Source organism: Pleurodeles waltl, chromosome 5 (assembly GCF_031143425.1).
Source record: "Pleurodeles waltl isolate 20211129_DDA chromosome 5, aPleWal1.hap1.20221129, whole genome shotgun sequence".
Taxonomy (NCBI): Eukaryota; Metazoa; Chordata; class Amphibia; order Caudata; family Salamandridae; genus Pleurodeles; species Pleurodeles waltl.
Window position 1 is genome coordinate 1,850,858,442 of NC_090444.1, and position 22,704 is coordinate 1,850,881,145.

The following is a 22,704-nucleotide window of genomic DNA, read 5'->3' on the forward strand; positions in this document are numbered from 1 at the left end:
ATGAGGCTCATATGAGGTTTGCCAGATACAGTCTAATTTTCTACACTTGAATTGGCAGAGAATAAGAGAGCTGAGGACACTGCCCTAAGTGACAACATCGATTTCTGCGGAACGGTGCTATGCAACCCATTAGAAATTCACAAATTAAAAGTTAGGGGAACTAGCCTCCAAAACTTCATTTATATCTATTTGGAAGGATTGGAAACAAGAAGTGAAATGTCTGTCAGAGTATTTAGACCATGCCTTTCGCAGATATAGGGCCCGATTACGAGTTCAGCAGACGATAAGACCCGTCCACCGAACTTCCGAAAGGGAGGGTGCCGCCTTACTGGCGACCTCCCCGCCGCCCCTTTTACAATTTTTCTGCTGGGCTGACAGGCGTCAGCCCACCTGGAAAGTGGCGGCAGCATTGTTGCCTGCTCGTGATCGAGCCGGTGGCATTGCTGCCGCCCGCAGGGGGCACCAGCACACTCGTAATGCGCACTGTCTGCACAGCAGACAGTGCGCATTGCACGGCTGCTGGGCAGGGGGACCCCTGCATCTCTTCTCTGCCAGCCTTTTCATGGCAGTGAAGCTGCCATGAAAAGGCTGGCTGAGAACCAGGTCATAATCAGAAGGGCGGCACTGACTTCAGCGCCACCCTGGCTGATTACGACCTGCACCTTCGTCAGCCCGTCAGGAACATTGTTCCCAGTGGAGACAGCGGTCGCTTGGCAGTCGGACCACCAAACCAGGAGCGGACATACCCGCCACCACGAGTCTGGTTGTCTGTTGACTGCAAGACTCCTAATGAGGCCCACAGTGAGAGCAGACATACATTTTTTCTGGTCAGTAGAGATATTTAAAGTGAAGTGAACAACTTGGTTGCCAGTCCATTGATGCTCCAGAATAGAAGTGACACTGAACAGGTTATAACTAGAAAATAAGAGGCCCAAGCTATGTTCTATGCAGTGTCTGGAACTTTGCGCTTGTTGAATTAAATGTATTACTGGGCAGGAGTCGATAAGATTAGTTGTGTCAGAGGAAGTTGAATCCCTGGACAATCATTGAAATAGCCCAACAGCAGGAATTTGTTTATGTGAAGAGAGTGAGAGGAGCAATACATGCTAAATGATTTAGTAATTTTGTTGAAGGAACTCAGAGGGCACAAGTTGACTGGGCAAGGTGACCCTTACATATAATAATATACTTAATGGTGACTGCAGAAACAATGTCATGGCCTTGGTTTCATTAAACCAAGTCTCAGTAACAACTATCAAATTCAACCATAAAATTAAATCTAAGCATAAAATCATGTATTTTAATTACCTACTTAACAGTGGAGATGTGCACATCCCAAGATGGGATCCTTGTGGGTAGCCTGTAGTATTCAGTAAAATGGATAATGGCAAAGAATATCTGAAAGTATGTCCAGTGGGCATTCCCAGCCTGCCAGGGTAAACGAAGATCCAAATTCTACTTCCTGCTCCAATGGGCGTGGCAGGAAATACAAGGTGTAAAAATGGCAGCATCTTGTGCCCTGCTAGGACATAGGCAGATATGCCTTTAGCACAAATGTGAGTAGAGGCATTAACCAGCTTCACCAGAAGCAATGAGCCAGTCATTTCTATCTCTCCAAATAGTAGCATTGTGTCCAGAATTTTTAAAAAAACAAGAGAGAGGACTAGGTAAACAAATAGCACAATATTTTGTCAATTCTGTACTGTCACTTCAGAACTCCTTTGAAGAGGTATCTGCTGGGAAAGGAAAACAGACTAAATCAATGGTGAGAAAGTAACTCCATAAAAGTAAACCTAAATCAAATTCCAAGGCAGTTTTACTGTCCTGAGCCTAATAACCACCAAGTCAAATGTATAATGATTATATATCCTTTCTTCAGTGTACATCTATGTTGTATTAGCTTTAACTCTGATGCACATACTATGTCACAGTCATACATTTATGTGGTCTTCCTTATATGGGTTCTCTGATGTAGTATTAGATGTTGCTTTAAATTGAAATCTTGCTTGCATTCAGAACAGGCATATGATCATTCATGAGTGTGGGTTCTCTGATGTAACATTTGCTGTGCTTTTGTTTTGAAAGCCTTGTCACATTTAGCACATTTGAATGGTCTTTCACCAGTATGGGTCCTCTGATGCCGCAGTAGCTCTTCCTTTGTCCTAAAAGCCTTGTTACATTCAGTACATTTATATGGTTTTTCACCAGTGTGGGTTCTCTGATGGCGTATTAGCTGTTGCTTTGTTTTGAAAGCATTATCACATTCAGTACACTTACATGATTTTTCACTTGTGTGGATTCTCTGATGTTGAATTAGTTCTCCCTTTGACTTGAAAGCCTTGTTGCATTCAGTGCATGTATATGGCCTTTCCCAAGTATGAGTTCTCCCATGTCGTGTTAGCTCTCCTTTTGCTTTGAAACCTTTGTCACATTCAGTACATTTATATGGTCTTTCCCCAGTGTGAGTTCTCTCATGGCGTGTTAGCTCTCCTTTTGCTTTGAAACCTTTGTCACATTCAGTACATTTATATAGTCTTTCACCAGTGTGAATTCTCTGGTGCTGCATTAGCTCTCCCTTTGATATGAAAGTCTTATCACAGTCATTACATTTATATGGTTTTTCACCAGTATGGGTTCTCTGATGTAATATTAGATGTTGGTTTGTTTTGTAAGCTTTGGCGCATTCAGTACATTTAAACGGTTTTTCACCAGTGTGGTTTTTCTGATGCAGAATTAGTTCTCCCTTTGATTTGAAAGCCTTGTTACATTCAGCACATGCATATGGTCTTTCACCAGTGTGGGTTCTTTCATGTAATATCAAGTGTTGCTTTGTCTTATAATCATTTTCACATTCAATACATTTGTATGGTTTCTCATCAGTGTGTGTTAGCTGATGTTGTATTAAATTTCCCTTTCTGGCAAATGCCTTCTTACATTCAGTACATGTAGGAAGTTGGCTCTGTATGCACTATTTCAAAGTAAGGAATAGTATGCACAGAGTCCAAGGGTTCCCCTTAGAGGTAAGATAGTGGCAAAAAGAGATAATACTAATGCTCTATTTTGTGGTAGTGTGGTCGAGCAGTAGGCTTATCAAAAGAGTAGTGTTAAGCATTTGTTGTACATACACACAGGCAATAAATGAGGAACACACACTCAGAGACAAATCCAGCCAATAGGTTTTGTTATAGAAAAATATATTTTCTTAGTTTATTTTAAGAACCACAGGTTCAAATTCTACATGTAATATCTCATTTGAAAGGTATTGCAGGTAAGTACTTTAGGAACTTTGAATCATTACATTAGCATGTATACTTTTTACATAAAACACAATAAGCTGTTTTAAAAGTGGACACAGTGCAATTTTCACAGTTCCTGGGGGAGGTAAGTTTTTGTTAGTTTTGTCAGGTAAGTAAATCACTTACAAGTCTCAGGTTTGGGTCCAAGGTAGCCCAACGTTGGGGGTTCAGAGCAACCCCAAAGTTACCACACCAGCAGCTCAGGGCCGGTCAGGTGCAGAGGTCAAAGAGGTGCCCAAAACGCAGAGGCTTCAATGGAGAGAAGGGGGTGCCCCGGTTCCGGTCTGCCAGCAGGTAAGTACCCGTGTCTTCGGAGGGCAGACCAGGGGGGTTTTGTAGGGCACCGGGGGGGACACAAGTCAGCACAAAAAGTACACCCTCAGCAGCGTGGGGGCGGCCGGGTGCAGTGTGCAAACACGTGTCGGGTTTTCAATGGTTTTCAATGAGAGATCAAGGGATCTCTTCAGCGTCGCAGGCAGGCAAGGGGGGGGCTCTTCGGGGTAGCCACCACCTGGGCAAGGGAGAGGGCCTCCTGGGGGTCACTCCAGCACAGGAGTTCCGTTCCTTTAGGTGCTGGGGGCTGCGGGTGCAGCGTCTTTTCCAGCCGTCGGGAAATGGAGTTCAGGCAGTCGCGGTCAGGGGGAGCCTCGGGATTCCCTCTGCAGGCGTCGCTGTGGGGGCTCAGGGGGGACAACTTTGGTTACTCACGGTCTCGGAGTCGCCGGAGGGTCCTCCCTGAGGTGTTGGTTCTCCACCAGTCGAGTCGGGGTCGCCGGGTGCAGTGTTGCAAGTCTCACGCTTCTTGCGGGGAGTTGCAGGGGTCTTTAAGTCTGCTCCTTGAAACAAAGTTGCAGTTCTTTTGGAGCAGTGCCGCTGTCCTCTGGAGTTTCTTGTCTTTCTTGAAGCAGGGCAGTCCTCAGAGGATTCAGAGGTCGCTGGTCCCTTGGAAAGCATCGCTGGAGCAGGGTTCTTTGGAAGGCAGGAGACAGGCCGGTAGGACTGGGGCCAAAGCAGTTGGTGTCTTCTGTTCTTCCTCTGCAGGGGGTTTTCAGCTCAGCAGTCTTCTTCTTCTTGTAGTTTCAGGAATCTAAATTCTTAGGTTCAGGGGAGCCCTTAAATACTAAATTTAAGGGCGTGTTTAGGTCTGGGGGGTTAGTAGCCAATGGCTACTAGCCCTGAGGGTGGGTACACCCTCTTTGTGCCTCCTCCCAAGGGGAGGGGGTCACATTCCTATCCCTATTGGGGGAATCCTCCTTCTACAAGATGGAGGATTTCTAAAAGTCAGAGTCACCTCAGCTCAGGACACCTTAGGGGCTGTCCTGACTGGCCAGTGACTCCTCCTTGTTTTTCTCATTATCTCTCCTGGACTTGCCGCCAAAAGTGGGGGCTGGGTCCAGGGGGCGTGCATCTCCACTAGCTGGAGTGCCCTGGGGCATTGTAACACGAAGCTTGAGCCTTTGAAGCTCACTGCTAGGTGTTACAGTTCCTGCAGGGGGGAGGTGTGAAGCACCTCCACCCAGAGCAGGCTTTGTTTCTGTCCTCTGAGAGCACAAAGGCTCTCACCGCATGAGGTCAGAAACTCGTCTCTCAGCAGCAGGCTGGCAGAGACCAGTCAGTCCTGCACTGAACAATTGGGTAAAATACAGGGGGTATCTCTAAGATGCCCTCTGTGTGCATTTTTTTATAAATCCAACACTGGCATCAGTGTGGGTTTATTATTCTGAGAAGTTTGATACTAAACTTCCCAGTATTCAGTGTAGCCATTATGGAGCTGTGGAGTTAGTTTTTGACAGACTCCCAGACCATATATTCTTATGGCTACCCTGCACTTACAATGTCTAATGTTTTGCTTAGACACTGTATGGGCATAGTGCTCATGCACCTATGCCCTCACCTGTGGTGTAGTGCACCCTGCCTTAGGGCTGTAAGGCCTGCTAGAGGGGTGACTTACCTATGCCACAGGCAGTGTGAGGTTGGCATGGCACCCTGAGGGGAGTGCCATGTCGACTTAGTCATTTTCTCCCCACCAGCACACACAAGCTGGCAAGCAGTGTGTCTATGCTGGGTGAGGGGTCCCTAGGGTGGCATAAGACATGCTGCAGCCCTTAGAGACCTTCCCTGGCATCAGGGCCCTTGGTACCAGGGGTACCAGTTACAAGGGGCTTACCTGGGTGCCAGGGTTGTGCCAATTGTGGAGACAAAGGTACATTTTTAGGTGAAAGAACACTGGTGCTGGGGCCTGGTTAGCAGGTTCCCAGCACACTTCTCAGTCAAGTCAGCATCAGTATCAGGCAAAAAGTGGGGGGTAACTGCAACAGGGAGCCATTTCTTTACACAAGCCCCCCCCAGCCCAAAGGCCAGGAGACTCAGCCAAAGCTGGGAGAGTCTTCCTAGTCTGTCAGGCGAGGAAGAGTAGAGGAAATAGGCTGGTTTGTTGCAGGGCCTATTCTGCCTTACATCCTCCTGTTCAGATCATTCCCTCTGGGGAACTGACCCACTTCCACAGTGATAGGACCTAGTCTGAATTGCCTCTTGTCTGTGTCTTTAATGTCTCCACCCATTCTCTCTATTTTGGGGTTAGAGGTATCCACCTCTGCTAGTCTTATTTTAGCCCGTGTCACCCCTAGCTTACCCAAAGAGGTTACCCAGAGCTGGAGTAACCCCACCATGACCAACAGGGTCAGGGGGCCTAACTTGCTATTTGGCATGGGGTCAGACCACCATGCCAAGGATAGTGCAGCCATAAAGGCTAACGCCCAGCAGAGGCCACTGACAGCTGTCAGTGCCCAGAACCACACCTTTAGCTCTTCACCTACAAGGGAAGGGGCTAAGTTACAGGCTTCATTGGGTTCAGGGTGCCTGTCTGCTGTATTAGAGTGGGGGGTTACCACATCTTGTACTAAACACCCTTCTTCCACTCTTTCTTCTGTTAGCTGGGGAGCCACCCACTCAGGCTTAACAGTTGCCTGACTAGCCAGTACTTCTTGTGGGTCAGGTTGGACTTTATCAGTGCCACTTTTGGAGTTCTCCCCTACTGGAGCAGAATCTCCTTGGCTTGCTGGAACCTTGGCTAAAGGTTGGCCACCCTTCCTACACTGATTTCTTATCTTTTTCTTCTGGGGCCTACTTGCATTTACTGCAGAGGCAGGACCTCCAGAATCCTTGGGAGAGGACTGGCATTGGACCTGTTCCTCTCTTGGGCTCTGACTAACCTCTGGGTAGTCATTTCCAAGGAGACAATCAAGGGGGAGGTCTGTACTGACTACCACCCTTCTCCAGCTAAAAGTCCCACCCACTTCTATGGGCACAAAAGCCACAGGCCTATCAGTGACCCTGTCTGGGCTAACTCTTACTCTGGCCATCTCACCTGGGATGTACTGGTTTGAGAGCACCAGCCTGTCATGCACAATAGTGTGACTGGCACAAGTGTCTCTCAGGGCAGTGGCTGGGATTCCATTCACCAGTAGGTGGTGGAAGTGTCTACTTCCCTCTGGAATCTCCAACTCACCTGTTGGGCCCTTTTTCCAGTTGAAGGCTATGAAGACCTCCTCATCTGAGGAGTCATCCCCAATGGCTACACTGGTTACCCCTGGGATTTTGCTAGGGGGTTTGTTTTTGGGACAAGAAGTGTCCTTGGTGTGGTGCCCTGTCTGTCTACAGTTATGGCACCATGCCTTAGTGGCATCCCAGTTCTTACCCTGGTACCCACCTTTGTTTTGGGTTGTGTCTTGGGGCCCACCCACCTGTTCTGGTTTTTGGGGGCCTACAGAGGACTCTTTTTCTTTGTTTCTAGTGTCACCCACTTTCTCCTGGGGAGGCTTTGTAACCCCTTTCTTTTGGTCACCCCCAGTGGAAGTTTTGGTTACTCTAGTCTTGACCCAGTGGCCTGCCTTCTTTCCCAATTCTTGGGGAGAAATTGGACCTAGGTCTACTAGATACTGATGCAACTTTTCATTGAAGCAGTTACTTAAAATGTGTTCTTTCATAAACAAATTATAAAGCCCAACATAGTCATGCACTTCATTTCCAGTTACCCAACCATCCAGTGTTTTCACTGAGTAGTCTACAAAATCAACCCAGGTCTGGCTCGAGGATTTTTGAGCCCCCCTGAACCTAATTCTATACTCCTCAGTGGAGAATCCAAAGCCCTCAATCAGGGTTCCCTTCATGAGGTCATAAGATTCTGCATCTTTTCCAGAGAGTGTGAGGAGTCTATCCCTACACTTTCCAGTGAACATTTCCCAAAGGAGAGCACCCCAGTGAGATCTGTTTACTTTTCTGGTTACACAAGCCCTCTCAAAAGCTGTGAACCATTTGGTGATGTCATCACCATCTTCATATTTAGTTACAATCCCTTTTGGGATTTTCAACATGTCAGGAGAATCTCTGACCCTATTTATGTTGCTGCCACCATTGATGGGTCCTAGGCCCATCTCTTGTCTTTCCCTTTCTATGGCTAGGATCTGTCTTTCCAAAGCCAATCTTTTGGTCATCCTGGCTAACTGGATGTCCTCTTCACTGGGGTTATCCTCAGTGATTTCAGAGAGGTTGGTCCCTCCTGTGAGGGAACCAGCATCTCTGACTATTATTTTTGGAGTCAGGGCTTGAGAGGCCCTGTCCTCCCTAGATAGGACTGGTAGGGGGGAATCATCCTCCAATTCACTATCCTCATCCTCTGTGTTGCCATCCTCAGAGGGGTTGGCCTTTTCAAACTCTGCCAACAGCTCCTGGAGCTGTAGTTTGGAAGGTCTGGGGCCCATTGTTATTTTCTTTATTTTACAGAGTGACCTTAGCTCCCTCATCTTAAGATGGAGGTAAGGTGTGGTGTCGAGTTCCACCACATTCACATCTGTATTAGACATTATGCTTCTAAAAGTTGGAATACTTTTTGAGAATCTAAAACTAGTTCTAGAATCTAATTCAAACTTTCACAAAACTTTTAAACTCTAAAAGGAAATGCTAAACAGGGACTAACACAAGGCCCTAGCAGGTCTTTTAAGAATTTAGAAAAATAGTTCAAATTGCAAAAAATCAATTTCTAATGACAATTTGTGGAATTTTTCGTGTGATCAGGTATTGGCTGAGTAGTCCAGCAAATGCAAAGTCTTGTACCCCACCACTGATCCACCAATGTAGGAAGTTGGCTCTGTATGCACTATTTCAAAGTAAGGAATAGTATGCACAGAGTCCAAGGGTTCCCCTTAGAGGTAAGATAGTGGCAAAAAGAGATAATACTAATGCTCTATTTTGTGGTAGTGTGGTCGAGCAGTAGGCTTATCAAAAGAGTAGTGTTAAGCATTTGTTGTACATACACACAGGCAATAAATGAGGAACACACACTCAGAGACAAATCCAGCCAATAGGTTTTGTTATAGAAAAATATATTTTCTTAGTTTATTTTAAGAACCACAGGTTCAAATTCTACATGTAATATCTCATTTGAAAGGTATTGCAGGTAAGTACTTTAGGAACTTTGAATCATTACATTAGCATGTATACTTTTTACATAAAACACAATAAGCTGTTTTAAAAGTGGACACAGTGCAATTTTCACAGTTCCTGGGGGAGGTAAGTTTTTGTTAGTTTTGTCAGGTAAGTAAATCACTTACAAGTCTCAGGTTTGGGTCCAAGGTAGCCCACCGTTGGGGGTTCAGAGCAACCCCAAAGTTACCACACCAGCAGCTCAGGGCCGGTCAGGTGCAGAGGTCAAAGAGGTGCCCAAAACGCAGAGGCTTCAATGGAGAGAAGGGGTTGCCCCGGTTCCGGTCTGCCAGCAGGTAAGTACCCGCGTCTTCGGAGGGCAGACCAGGGGGGTTTTGTAGGGCACCGGGGGGGACACAAGTCAGCACAAAAAGTACACCCTCAGCAGCGCGGGGGCGGCCGGGTGCAGTGTGCAAACACGCGTCGGGTTTTCAATGGTTTTCAATGAGAGATCAAGGGATCTCTTCAGCGTCGCAGGCAGGCAAGGGGGGAGCTCCTCGGGGTAGCCACCACCTGGGCAAGGGAGAGGGCCTCCTGGGGGTCACTCCTGCTCAGGAGTTCCGTTCCTTTAGGTGCTGGGGGCTGCGGGTGCAGGGTCTTTTCCAGCCGTCGGGAAATGGAGTTCAGGCAGTCGCGGTCAGGGGGAGCCTCGGGATTCCCTCTGCAGGCGTCGCTGTGGGGGCTCAGGGGGGACAACTTTGGTTACTCACGGTCTCGGAGTCGCCGGAGGGTCCTCCCTGAGGTGTTGGTTCTCCACCAGTCGAGTCGGGGTCGCCGGGTGCAGTGTTGCAAGTCTCACGCTTCTTGCGGGGAGTTGCAGGGGTCTTTAAGTCTGCTCCTTGAAACAAAGTTGCAGTTCTTTTGAAGCAGTGGCGCTGTCCTCGGGAGTTTCTTGTCTTTCTTGAAGCAGGGCAGTCCTCAGAGGATTCAGAGGTCGCTGGTCCCTTGGAAAGCATCGCTGGAGCAGGGTTCTTTGGAAGGCAGGAGACAGGCCGGTAGGACTGGGGCCAAAGCAGTTGGTGTCTTCTGTTCTTCCTCTGCAGGGGTTTTTCAGCTCAGCAGTCTTCTTCTTCTTGTAGTTTCAGGAATCTAAATTCTTAGGTTCAGGGGAGCCCTTAAATACTAAATTTAAGGGCGTGTTTAGGTCTGGGAGGTTAGTAGCCAATGGCTACTAGCCCTGAGGGTGGGTACACCCTCTTTGTGCCTCCTCCCAAGGGGAGGGGGTCACATTCCTATCCCTATTGAGGGAATCCTCCTTCTACAAGATGGAGGATTTCTAAAAGTCAGAGTCACCTCAGCTCAGGACACCTTAGGGGCTGTCCTGACTGGCCAGTGACTCCTCCTTGTTTTTCTCATTATCTCTCCTGGACTTGCCGCCAAAAGTTGGGGCTGGGTCCAGGGGGCGTGCATCTCCACTAGCTGGAGTGCCCCGGGGCATTGTAACACGAAGCTTGAGCGTTTGAAGCTCACTGCTAGGTGTTACAGTTCCTGCAGGGGGGAGGTGTGAAGCACCTCCACCCAGAGCAGGCTTTGTTTCTGTCCTCAGAGAGCACAAAGGCTCTCACCGCATGAGGTCAGAAACTCGTCTCTCAGCAGCAGGCTGGCAGAGACCAGTCAGTCCTGCACTGAACAATTGGGTAAAATACAGGGGGTATCTCTAAGATGCCCTCTGTGTGCATTTTTTTATAAATCCAACACTGGCATCAGTGTGGGTTTATTATTCTGAGAAGTTTGATACTAAACTTCCCAGTATTCAGTGTAGCCATTATGGAGCTGTGGAGTTCGTTTTTGACAGACTCCCAGACCATATATTCTTATGGCTACCCTGCACTTACAATGTCTAATGTTTTGCTTAGACACTGTAGGGGCATAGTGCTCATGCACCTATGCTCTCACCTGTGGTGTAGTGCACCCTGCCTTAGGGCTGTAAGGCCTGCTAGAGGGGTGACTTACCTATGCCACAGGCAGTGTGAGGTTGGCATGGCACCCTGAGGGGAGTGCCATGTCGACTTAGTCATTTTCTCCCCACCAGCACACACAAGCTGGCAAGCAGTGTGTCTATGCTGGGTGAGGGGTCCCTATGGTGGCATAAGACATGCTGCAGCCCTTAGAGACCTTCCCTGGCATCAGGGCCCTTGGTACCAGGGGTGTGCCAATTGTGGAAACAATGGAACATTTTAGGTGAAAGAACACTGGTGCTGGGGCCTGGTTAGCAGGGTACCAGCACTCTTCTCAGTCAAGTCAGCATCAGTATCAGGCAAAAAGTGGGGGGTAACTGCAACAGGGAGACATTTCTTTACAGTACATATATATGGTTTTTCTCCAGTCTGGGTTCTCTGATGTTCTATTAAATGCATCTTTGAAAAAAAAGACTTGTTACGCTCTCTACATTTATAAGGTTTCTCACCAGTGTGGGTTATCTGGTGGTATATTAAATTTACCTTTGTGCTAAAGGTTTGGTCACATTCACTACATTCATAGGCTCTCACCATTATTAGCACTCTCCTATGTTCAAACAGATATTTAAATGGTTTGGAAGCTTTGCAACGATAGAACACTTGCATTAATTCTGCTGCAAGTGGTTCTTCCAATACTCCAACAGGGAATTCTTATAATGAAGTGACCTCAGTATTAGTACATGTACAGAACACCTTCAAGGGTTTGCAACACACTTGCACAGACGTTATGATGTATTGTGAGAAATGACTTTATGGCAAAGGTCGTTTGACACTGAGCAGATTCATGTGGCCTTTCTTCAGGTTACTATAACAGATTGTTTATGAATTCTCCAATGGATTGTTAGTTTTCACATCATCTCATTTGGTATCATCTCATGTAACTCTCCTGTTGATTCTGTTTCTTTTAAGATGTAAAATTCTGCCCTATTTAGTAGATAAAAATGTAATCTTTAGCATTAGGTGTAATCAGTACACAGGAAAGGTTATTTATGTTAGCAACTATTTTCAAATCAATAACACGAACAAGGTCCTTCCATAGGTTAATGTAATGAAAATCAATTTCCTGGTATTAGTTTCCTTAAGTTGCAACTTGAGTCTGAGATGAACTGAAGGATTTTTGGCAGGAATTTGCTGCTTTCAGGAGAATGCTCTTTGGACAGCACTCTCACGGCTCTTTATTACAAAGGGGGTTAAAACAGAACAAGGGTCTTCCTCTTCTGGAGTATGCCAGTCACCTGCTAAATTGGAAAACAAATCAAACAGGTTGAATGTCATGCCTTTATAAACATAAATATACTGTATGTACAATAATCTATGAGATACAAAAATGGAAAAGGGTTGCATGTATGAAGTTAAACTAAAGAAAACCTGCAATACACATACAGATGCCCCTTCATTTATACACCCTCAGAGTCCTCACACTTTATTGAACACTTTGTCACAGCAAGAAGGGAAGCCTGGCGCAGTTCCCATTGGTTACACTTCTAGAACTCCTGGCCCGCCCACCTGTACAGCCTTCCTTCAGTGGTGTGTTGTTGTTGCTTTTTGAATGGACATTTAGTAGCTGTTATAGAGAAAGAATGGCGGATAAGTGCAGGAATTACGACTTCAGCAGTTTGCTCGTATTCTCATATCCGCAGCCTTCTTCTTTTATATGTAAGACAGAACAGCGGTTCCTGAAATGATATTTGAAAAGCAGTAATTTTAAGTCCACTGACTGCTATGTGCACTTATTTGAAATCATGTCATGCAAGGGCACTTTTATGTAGAAAAAAAAACACATTTTAAATCCATGTGAAATGATTTGAAACTCACGATGAACTCTGTACAAAACAAACTGTCACAAATAAGATGTAAAATGGCAAAAAAAGTGAATTGTGAATAATGTAAGGAGCATGCTGGTTGCTCAAGTGATTAAAACAACATACTAGACAAAGGGTGAATTAATGGCCGTGGGACCAATGCACAAGTCTTGAATTTTATTCGAAATATTTGACAATTACTAAACAGATAAGTGACTAAAGTGGTTAGATATAGCTCCACACATTGCAAACTGACTCGCTATCTCTTCTGACAGTCATCCTCCAGACCCTTTGTGGATCCTGGCTCTTCTGCTTGATAAGGGCACCTCTCACTGGCCTGTGGGATTTTCCTGGCCATCAAGTCACTATGTGTCAGGTAGTCACTAGTGCATGAACCACCTTCAAGGAGAGATGTTCTAATGGCTTCAGAACATTTTTGTGTCAGTGTAAATTCATGTTCACAATTCTTGGGCTGCAAAAGGGATCATCTGCTAATTATTAATGACATTTGTTAACATAACTCCAGCACAATCAAAACCAAGCTGATGAAGCCAATGTAATTTTGATGATCTACAGTATTTCCTGTCATAGTAATAGGAGAATACCACATTGGTGCCCTTGTAAATGTACCAAGGTGATAACGGAAAACCACAATTGCAATATTTTGGTAACTCCAGGTCATCTTTTACATTGAGCATTCAATGAGCCTGACAATACAAGGTTTATCTTTATACATGTACATATCTACTTTAACTCCTCATTCTAGATACAGAACTAATGTTATGCTTTTATTGTTAGATATTCCGTGCAGTAGGCTCCTGCAAGTAAAACTGGTACACCACATTCTAAGCTCACATCATTTACTTACTGTGGGCAACCTATTCCCCGATGGGCATATATACTCAGGAAGAGATGTCCGCTTTAGGTCTGCTACTCACATGGATCACTTTGTCCTTAGCTGGCTACAGAGTACACTGTGCGCACTATTTCCCGTCTACCCATTTGCACCCGTGGAATTCACCCCCTTGCTTTGACTATCAAAGCCAACTCCAGCACCAGTTTAATTTCCAAGTTATACCACACCTGCCTCAATCAACTTCCAATCAGGGATCGGGGTGTGTGGGAGGCAGACCTGGGGCACACTATTTCAGACAAGGTGTGGTATGCATGCTGCTCACAAACACGCACAGTATCCCTCAATCACAGGCACAAGCTTGTGCATTACAAATTACTTCGCAGAACATATGTGAGACCCAATGCTTGGCCAAATTTGATCCCACACATCCTCGAATTGGCCAAAATATAATGCAGAAAATGCCGATTTCGCACATCTGACATGGACATGTTGCAGGGTGTCGGAATATTGGAGAGAGGTCTTTACTATACTATCGGCAGTGCTTGAGACCTCTGTTGCGCCGGACCCTCAGATGGCCCTAATGGGCTACGTAGAGTTGCAGAACATCTGCGGCATTTCACAGCAATCGCCCTGTTACTAACCAAGCGTGAAATAGCCATGCACTGGGGCTCCAAAACCTCTCCTACATCATTGCTCAATAGTCTTACATACTGTGATACCACTAGTGAGATCTAGGAGAATGGGCCCTTGGTGGTCCGTGGGTGAGGCAATGATGCAATCTGAGGCAAGAGTCTTCGGTTTGAGTTCATTGGGGGAGTATCAGCAGGAGGCTGGAGGTCTAGGGGTCCTGGCACTGGGCAAGGTCCAGGTGCGGATGGGCTTGCCTTTGGCACGCCTTCAGCATGCCAATTAAGCAGTCACACAGTGACTACCATTGAGTAGGTCCTGGGGAAGCCGGGGATAGGGGCGGGAAGGGGAAATGACGGGAGGGGCAGTGGGGAGAAGTGCAGGGCACAGAGGACTGAGGGACAGAAAAGGAGGCAAAAGGCAAGGAAAACGAGTGAGGCAAAAGGCAGAAGGAAAGGCAAAAGCAGATAAAAGCGAGCAGAGGCAGGAGGCAAAAAGGCAGAAAAGCAGAGAAAAGAGGAAGCGAAAAACAGTCAGAGGCAAGAGGCAGAGAGGCAGAGAAAAACGAGCAGAGACATGAGGTAGAGAGGCAAAAGGCAGAGAAGAGTGGTTTGAGGCTAGGCAGGAAGTGATGCCACGAGCACTGAGGCACGTGGCGCGAGAGAGGAGACAGGAGCAGCGGGGAAGCAGAGCCTTGCAAGTCCTCAGGGACAGCAGGGAGATCGGTGTAAGGACCAGACTGTGGGAGGTTAGCCCTTGGCTAGCTGCAGAGTTAGCATTCCTTTAAGAGCATTCTGTATTTTGTGTCTGATTAGGACAATATTTAAGCTAATGCTAATTTGCACTAGGCTATGAGGAAAGAAATATATATCAGCTAATATAATGCTACCTTTATTTTGTATACTTTCTTTGTTTTTACTGTTGGCAAAATACTTGTGACATTGCTAACTATAATTCTTCACATGTGTTTTTTACTATGTTAGCATATAATAACTTTCAGTATTCAAGCCAGTACATTTCTGTGTGTGCTCTGTCTGGGGGAAGGGGTAGGCAAGCAATCAGTTCTGCTACAGACCAAAGTTCTGTCCGTCTGTAGCTGAGCCGATTACTCGCCCACATGACTGGCAGGTGTCCCTTGACTGCCTGGGACCAAGAGCCATCTGCCAGGTGTGACTGACTGCTTTAGCATGCACCTCGGTATTGCTACTAACAACCTTTGAGCTTCCCTCCATGTTCCCCGCATATCAGAGTGGTGTAGCACGGATGGCTTATACGTGGGTGCTTGGATGGACTTGGGGAGGATTATTGGTCAGGACGACAATGCTTACTGTGGCAGATCCAGGGGACTCAAGGCACAGTATCACCAGGCATGTAGTAATAAAAACATGAGGGATTACACTGTTTATATGCTGGTAACTTTACAAGAATGGACTTAAACATGCAGAATGAGTCTCCAAAGCTCATATAGGATCCTGGGGAATTGAAACCAGTCAAGCATGATTTAGTACATCTCCACAAGGATACTGCCAGGATGCCAGTAAATGTGATGGCGCTGATGCAACATCCCCAGCAGTCCATCTCCCAGATGTCAGGGGTTAACCCTCAAAAGTGGACAAAAGGGCACAACAACTTAATGAGAGACAAGCCCAAAATGGTTTTGGGTAACCAGTGTGGCTCTGCTAAAAGAAGTCCGGAGATCTTTACAGAAACAAGAAGCGAAGCCCACCCACTGCCTTGGTAAAGTACCAGTGTCAGACATGAGTGGGTTATGTGTCTCAAGCTCTTGTTTTGTCTCTTGAAATCCACCATATTATTGGAGCACCTCTATGTGCACAGAGACAGGTGAGCAACAGTAGGAATATCTGTTATGATGCCATCAACATATGCAAGATGAAATTCTTAAGTCCCCCCAAAGAAGGGTGCACAGCTACTGTGAATGTTATCTTGGGGTTCCAACTGTATTATGAGCTTGATGATAATAAGCAGGATAAGGACGATAATTCAAGTGTCCCTTGCCCTGGAGAGGCAGTAGGGCCATACAAATGCAGGATTCAAAAACAATCCATGGGCTCAAGGCCACATTACAGTCTAAACTGGATAATTTACTGAAGGGGCAATCAAATAACTCAAGGGGAAAACAGTAGAAGACGACTGCAAGTGAGAATATCTGACCAGACACATCTGAACACGAACTGTCACCTGGTTCTACGGAGGTTGCACAGACTTATGAATGTGAAACTCAATATTTGATAAGAGGCCTAAGAATTCAGATGAAGTTGAGCAAGAGGAAGAATATGAAAGCCTGGTGGCTGCTCAAAGCAAACTGTCTGACAAAGACCATGGAGACTCTGGTAATAGAGTTGATGGCATGACAAATAAAAATGGTGTTGGTTAACCTTCTAACTGGCCTGAACTTCCAGTAGACAAAGATGAGAATGTTCAAACAAAGTGCTTCACTAAAAGTCACCAAACATTAAAACCAGCAATGTGTCAAAAGAAGCTCCACCAAATGCACAAGCCCATTTTGTTTTGTTTTTTAAAAATATTTTTATGAAATTTTCATTACAGATCTAAATACCATGTCTTTGTGCTTACATTGGCAGGATTTGGTTGATCTGATAAAACATTTCCATTCAATCAAAAACAAAATAAACACAACTTAGGTCTTGTTATGACATCCAATATATTTATCTGCTATGTCCGGTTGTAGAGTCTTGTATTTTGGTGTTTAGTGGCCCCTCGTTTAGCTGCTTGGTTGCACTATTCCCTGCTGGCTCTTGCTTTGTTTGGAGTGGTGGGGGATGCCGGTCTGATGTCTTTTTATGGTATGTGCTGGATTTGTGTTTGTTGTGCGTGTTCTGAATATTTGCTCATCTCTTGTTGGCTGACGCGGGTAGCAGCAGCTCTGGGGCGTGAGAGTGGGTGTGTGCTGATCTAGTGTGGTATGTCTCTCCCGATTACTTTATTGTATTAGAAGTGATCAGGTACTATCTAGTTGTGTCTAAGGCTGTAACATTACCCTGTTCATGGTGGTCTCTCGTCATTTTTAGCCTCTAATCTGGCCACTAAAGTTTCCCAGGCTTCACATCCTGTGTGTTGTTGGCCCTCCTGCGCTAGTTTCCTTAGTACCTGATATTCTGTTCGGGTCCAGCGCAGTGTCAGGGTGTGCCAGGTTTTCAAGTCAGGCGCTTTGGGTGCTTTCCAATTCATGGCTATCAATCTTTTGTACATCACGTATGCTAGGTCTGCGAACTTATGTAGATGTCTGTGTTTCTTTTCTCTCGTCCTCAGCCCTAATAGACAGGACTTAGGATTAACTGCCAATGCGATACCCGTCAGTTCTGTGATTACTTCCACCACTCCTTTTGTATCTGAGGACACTCCCAGACCATATGGTAGAAATGTGCCAGTGAGGCATTACATCTAGGATAAGTTGGGTCTGATCCTGGGAACATGCGTTTGATCCTGGCTGGTGATAAGTATGTTTGGTGTGTGTAGTTGAATTGTGTGTAACGAAATCTGGGGTTTCTCGACACCCTTCTAGTGTGGTATAGGACTTTCGTCCAGTCCTCTTGGGGTATCGGGTCTGGCAGAACAGTGTTCCATCTATCCCTTACTTTCTCCGAGTTAGGTTCAGGGGACTTATTCAGGATTTTGTATAGGTTCGTCACTACTTTTATTTGATCGTCATATTGCAGCATGTGGTGTAGTGTGGGGGAGATCGCTGGCTCTTGGTCTCCAGCCGCCCATGTCTTTTTGATTGAGTGGCATATGGCATAGTAAGCTAGGAATTGCCCTGGGCCTACTGCTGTAAGGGCTTGTATAGATTCGAATGTCATCAGTTTCCCATCTTCAAAGCAGTCTCCTACCAACTGTATGCCCGCCTCCGTCCAAGTCGTAAGTGAGTGCGATCTAGCTGCAGCCCAACCAGTCACCTGTTCTAGAGGGATGAGCGGCGAATAGGGGAGTGCCTTATGTCCTTTTTGTATGTACCTCCGCCAGCATGAGTGTGCCAACACCATCAATGGATTGACGGACGCGCCGTTTAGTGTTTTATTTGTTAGCCATGTGAACAGAGGTTCTCCCTGTAGTCGCGCCAGCAGCCATTCGGATTCCGCTAGCGTGGGCCTGTGGATCCAGTTTAGTATCCACTGTAGCTGTGCGGCAGTGTAGTAGTATTCGAAGTTGGGGGCGCCCAGCCAACCTGCGCTAATTGGGCGCTGCAGCGCAGAGAGTGCCACGCGCGTCCTACCCCATATAAGCTGCAGTAGGACTGCGTTCAAATTCCGAAAAAAGCTCTTGGGGACACTGACAGGCAATGCCGCAAAGTAATATAGCAGCCTAGGCAATACCAGCATGTTCGCCACCGCCACCCTGCCCAGGGGTGACAGTGGTAATTTATTCCAAAAGTGCAGCAACCTCTTCATAGGAGCTAGTGCTCTCCCCAGGTCCCCATCTCGGAGGTCCTCAGTTTTTTGGTATACGTAGACCCCTAGATATTTAAAGGTGTCGAAGCACCACTTCAGGCGTCCTACAGGGGCGTTTTCTTTTCTTGATGGGGACCATCTAGTTAGTGGGTACACACACGATTTTTCCCAGTTTACCACCAAGCCCGATATCCCTCCGTATTCGGTCAGTAGCGATATTACTGAGGGTATCACCTCACTTCCTTTCCGTACATATATTAAACCGTCATCTGCATACAGTGATATGACGTGGTGTAGCCCATTTCTGATTATTCCCCATCTGTCTTTCATTGCACGTATTCGAGTCGCTAATGGTTCCATCGCTATAGCAAATAACAAGGGAGAGAGGGGGCATCCCTGCCTGGTGTCTCTGGTAATCGGGAAGCTATCGGATACAACCCCTCCCGTTTTCACCGTAGCTTGTGGTTTGGTGTACAATGTCTGTACCCAGCGTATATAATTAGGGCCAATTCCCATGCGCTGCATGGTGGCAAATAAAAATCCCACTCTAGTGTGTCAAATGCCTTCTCAATGTCTAGTGAGAGTACCAACTCCTCTGCTTCTCTGGTCTCTCCTCTTCTTCTTGACTCTTCTCTCCTCTTCTTCTTGACTCTTCTCTCTCCTCTTCTTCTTGACTCTTCTCTCTTGACTCTTCTCTCTCCTCCTCTTCTTGACTCTTCTCTCTTGACTCTTCTCTCTTGACTCTTGTCTCCTGACTCTTCTCTCTCCTCTTCTTCTTGACTCTTCTCTCTTGACTCTTCTCTCTCCTCCTCTTCCTGACTCTTCTCTCTTGACTCTTCTCTCCTGACTCTTCTCTCTCCTCTTCTTCTTGACTCTTCTCTCTTGACTCTTCTTTCTCCTCCTCTTCTTGACTCTTCTCTCCTGACTCTTCTACTCCTCTCTTCTGTTCTTCCTGACTCCTCTCCTCCTCTGTATTCCCCCCTTCCCTGTCTTTTCTCCCTTCCCCTCTACCTGACCCCCCCCGCCCTCCGCTTTCCCGCCGCCACCTCCTGCTCGGCCCCGCCCCCCGCTCCCATTCGTCGTGCCGCCCTCCCGACTCCCGCCCCCAGCTGACCCCTCCCCCCCCTTCCTCTCTCTTATGGCGGCCGCTGCGCGGCAGAGTCAGCGACCCTTGACCCTAGGGTAGGTCGCTTCCCCTGCTGCTGCAGCTCCACCTGCCCAGGCTCCTGACACCACCCAGCAAGACCAGCTAAAACTCTAAGTACTCCCCCGCCCAGCCCCTCGCCCAGCCCCGCGCTACTCACCTCTCTTTCCTTGAACTTCTGTCTTCTGCCTACCGCTCTCTCCTCCAACCTTTCTCCGCACCTCTGCTGTCCATTTCCCTTCGCTTTCTGCTCCTCCTTCTGGTAGCCATCTTTCTCTGCTCCTCTTCTGCAGCCCACTTGCTGCGTGTTCTGCTCTTCCTCTGTGCCCCGCTCCTCTTCCTCACCGCGTTTTCTTCCTGCTTTGCTCTTCATCTGTGTTCTTCATTTCTCCTCTCCCTCACCGCGTTCTCTTCCTGCTTTGCTCTTCATCTGTGTTCTTCATTTCTCCTCTCCCTCACAGCGTTCTCTTCCTGCTTTGCTCTTCATCTGTGTTCTTCTTTTCTCCTCTTCCTCACCGCGTTCTCTTCCTGCTTTGCTCTTCATCTGTGTTCTTCTTTTCTCCTCTTCCTCACCGCGTTCTCTTCCTGCTTTGGTCTTCATCTGTGTTCTTCATTTCACCTCTGCACCCCGTCATGCGTGTTCTTTCTTCTTCTGTGTTCTTCTCCTACTCTGCACCCCGTCCTGCGTGTTCTTTCTTCTTCTGTGTTCTTCTGTGCTCTTCTCCTCCTCTGCACCCTGTCCTGCGTGTTCTTTTCTTCTTTTTCTTCATCTGTGTTCTTCTGTGCTCTTCTCCTCCTCTGCACCCCGTCCTGCGTGTTCTTTTCTTCTTTTTCTTCATCTGTGTTCTTCTGTGCTCTTCTCCTCCTCTGCACCCCGTCCTGCGTGTTCTTTTCTTCTTCTGTACTCTTCTCTGCGTGTTCCTTTTCTTCTTCTGTGGCCTTCTCCTCATCTTCTGGACGCTTACCTCCTCTGCTTCTCTGGTCTCTCCTCTTCTTCTTGACTCTTCTCTCCTCTTCTTCTTCTTGACTCTTCTCTCTCCTCTTCTTCTTGACTCTTCTCTCTTGACTCTTATCTCTCCTCCTCTTCTTGACTCTTCTCTCTTGACTCTTCTCTCTTGACTCTTCTCTCTTGACTCTTCTTGACTCTTCTCTCCTGACTCTTCTACTCCTCTCTTCTGTTCTTCCTGACTCCTCTCCTCCTCTGTATTCCCCCCTTCCCTATCTTTTCTCCTTTCCCATCTACCTGACCCCCCCGCCCTCCGCTTTCCCGCCGCCACCTCCCGCTCGGCCCGCCCCCCGCTCCCATTCGTCGCCCCCCTCCCGCCTCCCGCCCCCAGCTGACCCCTCCTACCCACCTCCTCCCTCTTATGGCGGCCGCTGCGCGGCAGAGTCAGCGACCCTTGACCCTAGGGTAGGTCGCTTCCCCTGCTGCTGCAGCTCCACCTGCCCAGGCTCCTGACACCACCCAACAACACCAGCTAAAATCGTAAGTACTCCCACCGCCCAGCCCCTCGCCCAGCCCCGCACTACTCACCTCTCTTTCTTTGAACTTCTGTCTTCTGCCTTCCGCCTTCCGCTCTCTCCTCCAACCTTTCTCCGCACCGCTGTTGACCATTTCCCTTCGCTTTCTGCTCCTCCTTCTGGTAGCCATCTTTCTCTGCTCCTCTTCTGCAGCCCACTTGCTGCGTGTTCTGCTCTTCCTCTGTGCCCCGCTCCTCTTCCTCACCGCGTTCTCTTCCTGCTTTGCTCTTCATCTGTGTTCTTCATTTCTCCTCTCCCTCACCGCGTTCTCTTCCTGCTTTGCTCTTCATCTGTAATCTTCATTTTTTCCTCTCCCTCACCGCGTTCTCTTCCTGCTTTGCTCTTCATCTGTGTTCTTCTTTTCTCCTCTTCCTCACCGCGTTCTCTTCCTGCTTTGCTCTTCATCTGTGTTCTTCTTTTCTCCTCTTCCTCACTGCGTTCTCTTCCTGCTTTGCTCTTCATCTGTGTTCTTCATTTCACCTCTGCACCCCGTCCTGCGTGTTCTTTCTTCTTCTGTGTTCTTCTGTGCTCTTCTCCTCCTCTGCACCCTGTCCTGCGTGTTCTTTCTTCTTCTGTGTTCTTCTGTGCTCTTCTCCTCCTCTGCACCCTGTCCTGCTTGTTCTTTTCTTCTTTTTCTTCATCTGTGTTCTTCTGTGCTCTTCTCCTCCTCTGCACCCCGTCCTGCATGTTCTTTTCTTCTTTTTCTTCATCTGTGTTCTTCTGTGCTCTTCTCCTCCTCTGCACCCCGTCCTGCGTGTTCTTTTCTTCTTCTGTACTCTTCTCTGCGTGTTCCTTTTCTTCTTCTGTGGCCTTCTCCTCATCTTCTGGACTCTTCCCTCCTCTGCTTCTCTGGTCTCTCCTCTTCTTCTTGACTCTTCTTCTTGACTCTTCTCTCTCCTCTTCTTCTTGACTCTTCTCTCTTGACTCTTCTCTCTTGACTCTTCTCTCTCCTCCTCTTCTTGACTCTTCTATCTTGACTCTTCTCTCCTGACTCTTCTCTCTCCTCTTCTTCTTGACTCTTCTCTCTTGACTCGTCTCTCTCCTCGTCTTCTTGACTCTTCTCTCTTGACTCTTCTCTCCTGACTCTTCTCTCTCCTCTTCTTCTTGACTCTTCTCTCTTGACTCTTCTCTCTCCTCCTCTTCTTGACTCTTCTCTCCTGACTCTTCTACTCCTCTCTTCTGTTCTTCCTGACTCCTCTCCTCCTCTGTATTCCCCCTTCCCTATCTTTTCTCCCTTCCCCTCTACCTGACCCCCCCGCCCTCCGCTTTCCCGCCGCCACCTTCCGCTCGGCCCCGCCCCCCCTGCTCCCATTCGTCGCCCCCCTCCCACCTCCCGCCCCCAGCTGACCCCTCCTCCCTCTTATGGCGCCCGCTGCGCGGCAGAGTCAGCGACCCTTGACCCTAGGGTAGGTCGCTTCCCCTGCTGCTGCAGCTCCACCTGCCCAGGCTCCTGACACCACCCAGCAAGACCAGCTAAAACCGTAAGTACTCCCCCCGCCCAGCCCTTCGCCCAGCCCCGCGCTACTCACCTCTCTTTCCTTGAACTTCTGTCTTCTGCCTGCTGCTCTCTCCTCCAACCTTTCTCCGCACCT

The 22,704-nt window shown here is 47.5% G+C and overlaps 1 protein-coding gene across 1 annotated transcript; it reads right to left on the reverse strand.

The window, feature by feature from the left end:
• Nucleotides 1–2,029: 2,029 nt before the first annotated feature.
• Nucleotides 2,030–21,242, reverse strand: LOC138297165 (zinc finger protein 84-like). The gene is made up of 2 exons (XM_069236657.1): nucleotides 21,126–21,242; nucleotides 2,030–2,968 (listed from the first exon to the last, which is right to left on the reverse strand). The coding sequence occupies exons 1-2, from the start codon at nucleotides 21,240–21,242 to the stop codon at nucleotides 2,030–2,032; spliced, it is 1,056 nt and encodes a 351-aa protein (XP_069092758.1).
• Nucleotides 21,243–22,704: the final 1,462 nt, after the last annotated feature.